Here is a 12,590-nt window from a genome sequence, read left to right on the forward strand (position 1 = left end):
CATATTCCATGAATACTAATATCACCTCTGTCCAGTCTCTCAGTAGAAGTTTTTAAGTCTCTTCCTCCATGTAGTACAGTACTTAGGTTTTGCCTAAAATATGGCACTTCTAACGTCTATCACTTCTTGTTCCAGGGAAGGTATCAATCAAGACTTGCTGCAGCTCTCTCCCTCTGTAACTGAACTATTTATTGAGTTACTGTGTCAGTATGATCCTGGCCAGGTTTTAGAGGCTTTGCAGTTTCTGGAATCCTACAGACTGGAAGAAACAATTCAGGTAAAGCAGAAAAGTTTGGAAGTGGAATGAAATTGGAGGGAGAACCAATTCTGTACAGGCCATCTTGACTTATGTCAACTCATAGTTTCATCAAGTTATATGAGCCCTTATGTCTGAAACTGTGCTCACATTTGCAATAGTTTAGAGAATGTGTTTCAAACTGAGAAGTATGTATGAAAGATAACTAACTTGAACATGCCTTGATACCATCCATGTTGTCCAGTATACTGCATGGGTGCTAATTAGTTGACACTACCTAAACTGATTTACCAATAGCTTCTTACAGTGTAATCCTGTACATGTTTACTCAGAAGCAAGTCCCATGGTCTTCATTGGGGACTACTTTTAGGTAAGTGTGTATAGGATTGCAGCCTTCTTTTAACCTGCAAACGGTTTTGGCAAGAGTTTTTTCCTTTTGGGTATTTATTTTCTATTTACAGTTAGAGTTCTACAGTGTGAGTAGATTGTGGCAATCACATTACTATTTGTCCCCATTAAGGAAGCAACAGCAGATGAGACCTGAAATTAGGATGCTTTGTGAAACTAGGATTCTTTGTATTATGCTCTGTATAGAAAAGGCATTGGAAAGTCTTAGGGCCCCACTGACTCTTACATGGAGTTCTGTGTAACATTCCCTCCTATCTGTTTTTAATGCAAAAAGCAGAAGCTTAGAGGTTGCAATTAGAAGAGAAGAAAGGGTAGATGGAGAGGGAGTGCTTATTCATTTCTATGCTGACAATTTTTCTTCTCTATATTACCCCCTCTCAGTTGCTTCTCCCCTAAGGGATAAATATGTGGGGTGGATATTGAATGATTAGTTGCATAAGGTTAATCATAGCTTTACCATATGAGAGTTATGAAGCTGTATACCAAAATCAGTCCTGAAATACTTAGATGCTCACTCTTTTAAATAAGGGAACCAATTGATTAAAATGATTTAAGTGGATTTTTTTTAGGTCACCCAGAAACACCAACTTCATGAAGCTTCTTCTTATCTTCTTGAGAAGAAAGGGGATGTTCACAGTGCCTTCTTGGTTATACTTGAGGTATAGTAGGCTTGGAATTTTACTGTGAATTTCTGTGGTTGCTCTCAACTGAGGAAACGTGACTAGCTGATTACCTTATTCCGTATTTGAGCATTTATTTTTATTTATTTTGGCAGGGATTATCAAAATATTGCTGTAAAGAAATGCATGCATATGTTTGTCACATTTATTTTTGCCTCTACTCTGGATGACACATTGCTGCAGTGTGATAGGAATGGTAGAACATGTTGTCTGTCAGACTTTAAATTTGAGAACAAAATCTTTTTGTTTTCTGCATGAACCTGGTTTGGTTGATTTTAGACACAGATTTGATTACAGTAGAACCTCTTTAAGTTGACCACCCAAGGGACTGGAGGAAATTGGTCAACATAGGGAGGTGGTCAACATATGGGGGAAAAAGGCATTTAAATATTATCATGTTTAGCTCCCAGGACAACAAATGCAAGGCCAAGTTACTATTTAGATTGGATTTTTAAAAAGTTTTATTGCAAATATCAATGAGAATTGATCCTCTTGTGATCCTTACTATTTATATCTATATTTATATCAAGAGAATAAACAGCCCGCAATCAGTGTTTTAAAAAAAAACCCTGAAAATTCGTAAGTTAAAAAAATACTTGGTTTCATAGCAGACAGGCAGACCAATGCTATCCCTTGCTAGCCCATAGCGTGTAGCGTGTTACATAGCCCCAACAGCTTAAAAAAAAGTAAAACACTTTCTTACTTAGGCTGCCTGGCCTCCACTGGGTCTCCTCAGATTCACTAAATGCCATAAGGTGTTTGATATGGTCCCTCACTAAAAGCTGTTGAGAAAACTCCACAGTTGGGGAATAAGAGGACAGGTCCTCTCATGGATTGGGAACTGGTTGAGAACCAGGAATCCCGATTGCCCAATTGAAGGGGTGATTGGAGTTTGCTTGGCCTGGCCTGGGACACGAGAGTCTCCTCCCAATGGGGAAGGGAAGGGGGCTGGCAGCTACGGCGGGCCTTTTAAAAGGCGCTAGACCCAGCCCTCTTCCTCCTTTGCATGTGGGCATCATGGAAAGACCCGCCCGCCCGCCCTAGAGGCAGTCTGAGTTTAACTGGTTGCCATTTGGGGCCGGGTAGGAATTTTTTGCTGCCTGCCAAGATTGGCCGAAGGGCAGGCAGTTTTTTTGCCTACCCCAGACTGTCATGGGCCAGAGGGTTGCCCCCCCTTTTCCAGCTGCCATTGGTCACTTTAAGAAGGCAGGTGGTGCGGGCTAGGAGGCATGAATGGGACTTTGGGCATGCACCTTCAGGCAGCATAGGCAGGGCGGAACCCAATTTCAGTCCTCAGGGGCTCAGCGGCACGAGGACGTAGACGGGGCCCTGGCTGGGACCGCGAGGCACACCTCAGTGGCTCGAGGTGGCGCAACCCACGGTCCGGCTGCCTTCCCCTTAAGGGACAGACATGGATGAGATGTGCCACCCAACAACGGGGCGCGACTTGGAGTCGGGTGCATGCCCCCCTGGGGGGCAGAGGTGTTCTGGTACCACCCAGAGGTCCCACCTCCGCACCACAGGGGGCTTTTGCTGCCTCGGATGCTGCAGGTCTCAGCTGCCTCTTCTGCTGTAACTGCTAAATAAAGTGGCCCTTTCTCCCATATCTGTTGTCTCGAGTGTTCATTAGACAGTGCGGAAACAGAGAGTGGGTATCAATGGGCAATTGACAAAAAAAGTGGAGAGAGGTGGAAAGTGGAGTGCCTCAAGGAACTGTCCTGGGACTGGTGCTTTTCAACATCTTCATAAATGACCTGGAAACAGGGATAAGTGAAGGGATTGTCAGGGAGGTGGACAAGTTTGTGGATGACACTAAACTTTTCTGAGTAGTGAAGACCAGAAGGGATTGTGAAGTGCTCCAGAAGGATCTCTCCAAACCGGGAGAATAGGCAGCAAAATAGCAGTTGTGTTTCAATATAAGTGTAAAGTAATGCACTGGTTATGGGAACCAAAGTGAAAGGACAGTGGCTTCACTATGCACAAGCAACCTCATGTCCCTCACAACTTGGTACATGTCCAGGTACAATTGGCAGCCGGCGCAGGTCTGTTGGCTATGTTGCAGTGTGCCCACCTATAAAAATCCTTTCGCGCACACCCTAATAGGGGTAGGGGAGGGATTGTCATGTGGCTTCTTGCTTTTCCAAGATGGGACAAACCAGACAAAATAGGCCCACAGTATCGCGTTCAGTGGGCAACTTACGGAGGGTAAATTAATACTCTGTGCAATGGTCGAAGTGGTCAAGATACAACTTACGGAGGTGGTCAGTATAGAGAGGTTGGTCTCCCATAGTGTACATGCAGTGTCTGTCCATGCTGTGAAAATCAGGCCAACTTAAGGAGGTGGTCATTATAGAGAGGTGGTCAACTTTGGAGGTTCTACTGTATTTGCAGTCTGGTTTATTTTGGCTATTCAGTCACAAGGTTGAATTGGGAGTTAATTGCCAGTTTCTCTTTAATAGGGAGAGAGCATGGAAGTGTGTGTGGATGGGTGTGTGTGCACATCATATATGCTAATGCGTACATAGAAGGCAGCACCACTTAGTGTGGAATGCATGTTATTGGAAATATGAGTCAGCTGCTAAAAATGGCAGCTCCATGTCAAGTTGCCCTCTGTAAAATAGGTAGCTCAACTACCTCTTGACCTGAAATCATTACCCCTTCCTGTTGGCAGTAACAGGTAACAATAAGGAATAAGTGCAGGGAAATGCACAGCATGGTGATATCAGGGCAAGAAGTAAGTTGAACTTCATGTTATGCAGTAGGACGAGATAACTGGACAGGGAACTGGTTTTCAATGATAGGCCAGTATTTCTGATAGTATGTAGTACTGCCCCTAGTGCAAGGCAGGGTTTGTTCCTAATTTTATAGTGTAAACTATCCCTTGAATATTTGTAGAAGTTTTAAAAAAAGAATATATGAAAACTTTAGGTAAGCTAGGAAAAGCAGTGGAAATGGATACTGTACTGACTTCTCAGTGGTGGTTCGAGATATGTCTGAAACAGCCCTAGTAATGTTTCTCTCACAAGATTTGCAAAGTTGAAATGGGAAACCGCAGAGGATATTAGTGGCTACCTCATTCAGTTATACGTCTTGGTTTTCAATTGGCCATTGTAATAATATTCAGAACTGATGGTCAAACATTCAGCAGTGACTTATTTCCCAGCTCTCCCTTGCCCCTTCCAAAAATAGTGGAATGAGATTAGGATTATGTAGGAGTTAATATTTACGGAATTGCAAAATAGCTAGTTGAAAGCAAGTTGAACAGCTCCAGTTGCCTCCTGTCCATTAATGTCTCTTGTCATCCACTGCAAGGTCCTATGGAAGTCAAGGAACTAAGCAAGCTTTTTGAGGAAGGCAGATATAATGGATGGCAAATAATTTTAAAGGCTTGATGAACTCAACTGATAGGTGTATTTTTCCCCCCTCAGTGGCTACAAAGCAAGCTGTTGACACTTACACAGGAAGCTGAAAGTAAGTTCTTAAAATTGAGTTTTTTTCATAATCGTGAAATGTGTATTTTTTGGCAAGAGCTTAAAAATAAAATTGCATCCAGTTGAGAATAGTAATGGTCTGATTACCATTTTATTGCTCTGGCAGAACGAGTCCAGATCTTCCTTTGTCACAGTAAATGTTGCATTTTGCTCAGTATTAATTTTCTCCCATTTAGGTATGTTCTCTCCTCTTGAATTTGTGGGCTTGAGTTTTTGATTTTTTTCTTAACAAAAACAGTGCATCCTCAGTATCTGCAGGGGATCCATTTCAGGACCCCCCATGGAAGCTGATTTCTGCCGATAATTAAATCCTCTGAAAGCCTTTCAATTACCGCCTGGATGCAACCGGAAGCACCTTCCAGTCACATCCACAAACTGTTCTGAGTCTTAGAACACATCCCGAACGCAACCAGAAGTGCCTTGGGATGAGGATGAGGATGGGGAGGTTAGAGAACAACAAGACAAAGGCAGGGTAGGAGAAGAAATTGGGAAAGGTAGGGTGATGGGATGTGATAGACGGTTTGGCACAATGAGAGGATGCAGGGACAAAGGAGCGAATAAGCAGCCCATCCTGGGCCATTCTGTGTATAAATGCTTTTATGCGAATGCCCGAAGTCTACGAGCAAAGGTGGGAGAACTGGAATGTCTGGTGACAAGGGAAAATATTGACATAGTGGGCATAACGGAAACCTGGTGGAATGCGGAGAATCAGTGGGATACCGCAATCCCGGGCTATAAACTCTACAGGAGGAACAGGCAGGGGCGTGTTGGAGGTGGGGTGGCCCTTTATGTTAAGGAAGGGATAGAATCCAGCAAAGTAGAGATTGAAGGTGGGTCCGACTCCACCGTAGAATCTCTGTGGGTTAAATTACCAGGCTTGTGCAGCGATGTAATACTGGGGGCGTGCTATCGTCCTCCAGACCAGAAATCTGATGGGGACCTTGAAATGAGGAAACAGATCAGGGAGGTGACAAGGAAGGACAGGGTTGTAATCATGGGGGACTTCAATTATCCTCATATTGACTGGGTCAATTTGTGTTCTGGTCAAGATAAGGAAACCGGATTTCTTGACGTGCTAAATGACTGTGGCTTAGATCAGCTAGTCACGGAGCCCACCAGAGGACAGGTGACTCTGGATTTAATTTTGTGCGGTACGCAGGACCTGGTTAGAGATGTAAACGTTACTGAGCCATTGGGGAACAGTGATCATGCTGCGATCCGTTTTGACGTGCACGTTGGGGGAAGAATACCAGGCAAATCACTAACAAAAACCCTTGACTTCCGACGGGCGGACTTCCCTCAAATGAGGAGGCTGGTTAGAAGGAGGTTGAAAGGGAGGGTAAAAAGAGTCCAGTCTCTCCAGAGTGCATGGAGGCTGCTTAAAACAACAGTAATAGAGGCCCAGCAGAGGTGTATACCGCAAAGAAAGAAGGGTTCCACTAAATCCAGGAGAGTGCCCGCATGGCTAACCAGCCAAGTTAGAGAGGCTGTGAAGGGCAAGGAAGCTTCCTTCCGTAAATGGAAGTCTTGCCCTAATGAAGAGAATAAAAAGGAACATAAACTGTGGCAAAAGAAATGTAAGAAGGTGATAGGGGAGGCCAAGCGAGACTATGAGGAACGCATGGCCAGCAACATTAAGGGGAATAATAAAAGCTTCTTCAAATATGTTAGAAGCAGGAAACCCGCCAGAGAAGCGGTTGGCCCTCTGGATGGTGAGGGAGGGAAAGGGGAGATAAAAGGAGACTTAGAGATGGCAGAGAAATTAAATGAGTTCTTTGCATCTGTCTTCACGGCAGAAGACCTCGGGCAGATACCGCTGCCCGAACGGCCCCTCCTAACCGAGGAGTTAAGTCAGATAGAAGTTAAAAGAGAAGATGTTTCAGACCTCATTGATAAATTAAAGATCAATAAGTCACCGGGCCCTGATGGCATACACCCAAGGGTTATTAAGGAATTGAAGAATGAAGTTGCAGATCTCTTGACTAAGGTATGCAACTTGTCCCTCAAAACGGCCATGGTACCAGAAGATTGGAGGATAGCAAATGTCACGCCTATTTTTAAAAAGGGAAAGAGGGGGGACCCGGGAAACTATAGGCCAGTCAGCCTAACATCCATACCGGGTAAGATGGTGGAATGCCTCATCAAAGATAGGATCTCAAAACACATAGACGAACAGGCCTTGCTGAGGGAGAGTCAACATGGCTTCTGTAAGGGTAAGTCTTGCCTCACAAACCTTATAGAATTCTTTGAAAAGGTCAACAGGCATGTGGATGCGGGAGAACCCGTGGACATTATATATCTGGACTTTCAGAAGGCGTTTGACACGGTCCCTCACCAAAGGCTACTGAAAAAACTCCACAGTCAGGGAATTAGAGGACAGGTCCTCTCGTGGATTGAGAACTGGTTGGAGGCCAGGAAGCAGAGAGTGGGTGTCAATGGGCAATTTTCACAATGGAGAGAGGTGAAAAGCGGTGTGCCCCAAGGATCTGTCCTGGGACCGGTGCTTTTCAACCTCTTCATAAATGACCTGGAGACAGGGTTGAGCAGTGAAGTGGCTAAGTTTGCAGATGACACCAAACTTTTCCGAGTGGTAAAGACCAGAAGTGATTGTGAGGAGCTCCAGAAGGATCTCTCCAGACTGGCAGAATGGGCAGCAAAATGGCAGATGCGCTTCAATGTCAGTAAGTGTAAAGTCATGCACATTGGGGCAAAAAATCAAAACTTTAGATATAGGCTGATGGGTTCTGAGCTGTCTGTGACAGATCAGGAGAGAGATCTTGGGGTGGTGGTGGACAGGTCGATGAAAGTGTCGACCCAATGTGCGGCGGCAGTGAAGAAGGCCAATTCTATGCTTGGGATCATTAGGAAGGGTATTGAGAACAAAATGGCTAGTATTATAATGCCGTTGTACAAATCGATGGTAAGGCCACACCTGGAGTATTGTGTCCAGTTCTGGTCGCCGCATCTCAAAAAAGACATAGTGGAAATGGAAAAGGTGCAAAAGAGAGCGACTAAGATGATTACGGGGCTGGGGCACCTTCCTTATGAGGAAAGGCTACGGCGTTGGGGCCTCTTCAGCCTAGAAAAGAGACGCTTGAGGGTGGACATGATTGAGACATACAAAATTATGCAGGGGATGGACAGAGTGGATAGGGAGATGCTCTTTACACTCTCACATAATACCAGAACCAGGGGACATCCACTAAAATTGAGTGTTGGGCGGGTTAGGACAGACAAAAGAAAATATTTCTTTACTCAGCGCGTGGTCAGTCTGTGGAACTCCTTGCCACAGGATGTGGTGCTGGCGTCTAGCCTAGACGCCTTTAAAAGGGGATTGGACGAGTTTCTGGAGGAAAAATCCATTATGGGGTACAAGCCATGATGAGTATGCGCAACCTCCTGATTTTAGGAATGGGTTAAGTCAGAATGCCAGATGTAGGGGAGGGCACCAGGATGAGGTCTCTTGTTATCTGGTGTGCTCCCTGGGGCATTTGGTGGGCCGCTGTGAGATACAGGAAGCTGGACTAGATGGGCCTATGGCCTGATCCAGTGGGGCTGTTCTTATGTTCTTATGTATCTGAGAGGTCATGTGAAGCTCTGCAGCACAAGTCAGCCCCCCCCATGTTAAATAAAATCCGCCAATGCCAAATCCTCAGATAAAGAGGGCCCAGTATAGTGAATTTCTTCAATTGCATCCATATACTGTTTGTCCGTAGAGAGCCTAAACATCTGATGCAGTTTGTTTGGTCTGTGTGAGGGACATTCAAAGACAACTTGTGGTAGGTTTTCCTCCTGCTTGGGGAAAAAAAAGTTAGCAAGGCAGTTTTCACAAGGTATCTCTGAAGTAGATGCGTGAATGCAATGGTGCAACTTTGTTTTAAGAGAACAATAAACAGCTGGACAACAACTGAAAAGAATAGCACAAGACCTTTCTCTAGCTTAATCAAACAGAAATGTGTGCCTCTTTAATGAAGTAGACCCCCGCAAAAAATGTAAGACACAACAGAAGCAGAGATGTGGTATAGACTGTTTAATTATCCTGCAAATATCAGTAGCAGATAACATGATAAATCCTGTACTGTAACCCTCTCATGCTAGCATTTGCACAGTTCTGACTTATAGGCATTTTTATACCATGAACTTTATTTTGAGAAGGTCCAGATCCTTAACACTGTAAACTTGGTTCATACATTTAAACATCAGTTCTAAACACAATTACTGGGGAGTAATCTGTATTGAAGACAAGAGAACCTACTTCTAAATAAACTTGTATAGGATTGTGCTGCATCTGGAATAGTTATTTTCTTTATGTATTAGAGAACAGCTAGGCAAACCCCAGCCTGAGGGCTGGATCCAGTATTGGGCTGAATTCTTCCCTCCTGTGACTGACACTTCTTGTTCCGGAGCACCATGACTTTCCATGTCCCCGATCGGGATGACATAAAACTCTGGCCAGTTGCATCTATGGGTGCAATACCCCAGCGGGCATTGCGCCCAGATTTCTGGGTAGATGCAACTGCCCAGACCATTGCGTTGTCCCGATCAGGGGACATGGAGGGACACAGTGCTCCAGAACTCAAAGTGCTTGCGACACCAAGAAACACATTCCTTGTGCGTAGCGGTTGACATTTTGAGCACCGTTGTATTCGAGGAAAGGTTGTGGTCTCCTTCCTCTACCATCAAGTGCAATGTGTGAGTCAGTTATTCTACAGAAAGACCTGATTTTCTGTCACCACCAAAAAGGGGTGGGAATTGTTGAAATTGGGCTTGCGCACACACAGACCTTCTCATGCAGCACCCGCTTTGCTTCCTGTGTTGTGGGCATGGATAAGGGGTACATATCTAGAGATCTCATCCGTGTGAGGAGTTTTACTTGTTAAGTAAATGGATGCATGAGCCCTCTATCAGATGCCATAGAATAATCTAGCAGTAACATTTGGATTTCCTGGCACGGTTGTTATGCATTCTTTTTCAGAATGCTAATAGTCTCTATTTTTATGTTCTGCAATGGGCTTTTGAAACCGTTTTCTGAAAGCAATGAACATGTCACTTAAATGTTTGTCTTCAAAGAAACAGTGTTGCAAGCAAAAAAAAAAAAAAAAAAAAAAGGCTGAGAGAGCCATGATTATCAGAAAAGCTAAATGTAATCCATATTTTGGACTTGTATTTGCACAATCTGTAGCAATTCAATAGAATATTAGAATAAAGGAACAAGAGAGCTGAAAACTTTGAAGAGTCTGACTGGTCTAATTGGATGCCTGCTCTTTATCATGAAGCAACTGCTTTAAGATCTCACAATCTCAGACAACTCCTATATTGAATGGAGTAACTAACTTAATTTGGTTTTGTGGCAATATCTATAGATATGTCTACATACAGTTTTTTTAGAACTCCAGTTTCCATCTGATCAGCGCAAGCCACCCAACACCAGTAATCTATATTAGGGATTCTAAAACTTTGCAGCTCTGTGACCCATCTCTGAGTTTGGGCTGTGACGCTCCTGGTAGTGCTAGATGCTTCTTCTGACCTGGTGACCCATTCTACAGGCCTCTGCAGGCATCAGAATGGCTCTTAGAAGCCTAAGGAAAGATTCCAGTTTTCAGAAGTGACTTATTAAGCCTTCTGAGAACCGTTCTGAGGCCTGCAGAGACCTATAGTTGCCAGGATGGAAGAGGCCTCCAAAGGCTCTGGTAAGCACTGGGGCTCCTGTAATGGCTCCTTTTTGGAACCAAACCAGTGCAAGGGAAGAAGGAGGGCCCAGATTGTGACGTGCTGTGCTTGGGGTTGGGATGCTTGGGGTTGAGACCCAAACTTTGGGAAGCACTGATCTACATTGCAAAATAGTTTTGGATTTCCACTAAGGAATAGCAGGATGTGGGGGGGACATGCCAAGCCCCACAGTATGGTAGCACCTTTTTCCTGTGAATTGCTTCCTGCATTTCCATTTCCCCCCAGTAAAAATCAGATGGGATCGTGGGAAACACTCTCATACACATACCCTACTATTTAGATTGTAAGATTATATTACATAACTTTACTATAAATTAGTTTGACTGTTCATTCCCATGCAGACTAACTGCTTTGGTTTCACTTAGCATCTAACTGCAATTTCTTATTTAAATCCAGAGACAACAGAATTTATTTCATTAAAGGATATTGAAGATACCTTAGCAAAAACAATTGCGCTTTGCCAGAGAAATTCTCACAATTTAAATCAACAGCAGCGAGAGGTAAGAAGCTGAAAGGAAATGCTCAATTTCTTTCCCCTTAAGCTAGTTCAGTTAGGCAATAGGGGTCAGAGCTCAGTGGCAGAACGTGCTTTGCAATCACAAGTTCCTAAGTTCATTCTTGGCATCTCCAGCTAAAGCTCTTTGGGGAGACATCTCTGCTGATACCATGCTGTCAGCAGCAGTACTGATTTAGTATAAGGCAACTTCATATGTTCATGTAGATGTTAGATGAAATGTGTGCCTGCTGAAATCATGTCTGGTTTCTCCCCACCCATTTTGTAACACCCTGTAGAACCTATTTCATGTTGTGATAGCATTCAAATTTGAGTTTCCATCGTTCCTGCTATTAACAGCCAAAGTTGTGGATTGGTAGCAAGGAAATACGGATCATCTTGAAGACATAAGAAATTTTAGTAGTTTGAGGGGGTGGGCTAGTCAGATGTTAACTCTTCCCGCTTACAGCCATGCATTTGTACCAGCATACAGGTTTGTTATCTAGAGGGGTTTTGTTCAAAACCTAGAGAAAGCAATTAGTACTTTACTGCAGCTAAGGCAGTAAGACTGGGGACCATACTACTGCCTGATTGAGATGTGCAAGATGGCACTTCCAGATTCCATTTTGTGTCTTTTCTAGGCACTCTGGTTTCCACTCCTAGAGGCAATGATGTCTCCGCAAAGATTATCTAGTTCTACAGTGTTGTGCCATTACTCTGAATGTAAGTATGTTGGTTGCTTGTGTCATCAGATAGTCATCACAGTATGAGCTTACTATGTGTTGTGTCTCAAACCAAATAACTAAAAGTCAGAATGTGGAGAGCTTTGCCACTGGACCTGTGCATAGCTGTTATATTGGGACTGAGTTTATATGTAAATTGTTGTGCCAGGTACTCCGAAGCTTAACTTTATTCCCTGGTTATGTCTGCCTGTTTCTTTTTTGCTTAATAAGGTGACAGATTTTTGCTTAGAATGGCTTGATGCATGGAACATGAGATGGAAAACACTTTTCAACATTTAAGTTTCCTGAGCTCTATCTTTTCCTTTGCTTTCAAAAACAGATGTTGACTCTTCCTTCTATTTGTGAAATTTATTTATTTATTTATACATACATACATACCCTGCCTTTCTTCCTGGCAGGCACACAAGGACTCTAGAAAAAAAAATCTGAATTAAGCGGTTAAGATGCCACAGTAATTCATCAAATTTTTAAAAATGGTCTCAGTTCACCAGCCACATACACTAGAGAATATTTCTCTGAAATGTGCTCCTAGTTGTGCCTAAAATAGTGGACAAGAACAAGTTGGTCCTATTGACCATAATTCTGTTGTGCTTGTTTTTGTAGTTTTGAAAAACTTGACAATGCAAGTTCTGAACAATATGGCTGCATTCATTGCCCTACCTTTGATCTTGCAGAGAATTTTACAGGTGAGCTGGGGGGTGGTAATATAATGAATCAATGTACCTGAACTAAATAGTCTTTGCTTTAGTTAAACTGGGTATAATGTGGAGGTATTAATATACCTGATTA

The 12,590-nt window shown here is 43.5% G+C and overlaps 1 protein-coding gene across 2 annotated transcripts in view; it reads left to right on the top strand.

Moving 5' to 3' along the window:
• VPS8 (VPS8 subunit of CORVET complex) overlaps positions 1-12,590 on the top strand; it is a 122,720-nt gene that overhangs the window by 75,992 nt on the left and 34,138 nt on the right. For both annotated transcript variants that reach the window (XM_066620293.1, XM_066620292.1), the window contains exons 36-41: positions 136-277; positions 1,234-1,323; positions 4,773-4,815; positions 10,962-11,065; positions 11,700-11,781; positions 12,405-12,487. In XM_066620293.1, the coding sequence (XP_066476390.1) occupies positions 136-277; positions 1,234-1,323; positions 4,773-4,815; positions 10,962-11,065; positions 11,700-11,781; positions 12,405-12,487 (544 nt within the window). The remainder of the gene's footprint in view (positions 1-135; positions 278-1,233; positions 1,324-4,772; positions 4,816-10,961; positions 11,066-11,699; positions 11,782-12,404; positions 12,488-12,590) is intronic.

This window comes from Tiliqua scincoides, chromosome 3, assembly GCF_035046505.1.
Source record: "Tiliqua scincoides isolate rTilSci1 chromosome 3, rTilSci1.hap2, whole genome shotgun sequence".
Classification (NCBI taxonomy): Eukaryota; Metazoa; Chordata; class Lepidosauria; order Squamata; family Scincidae; genus Tiliqua; species Tiliqua scincoides.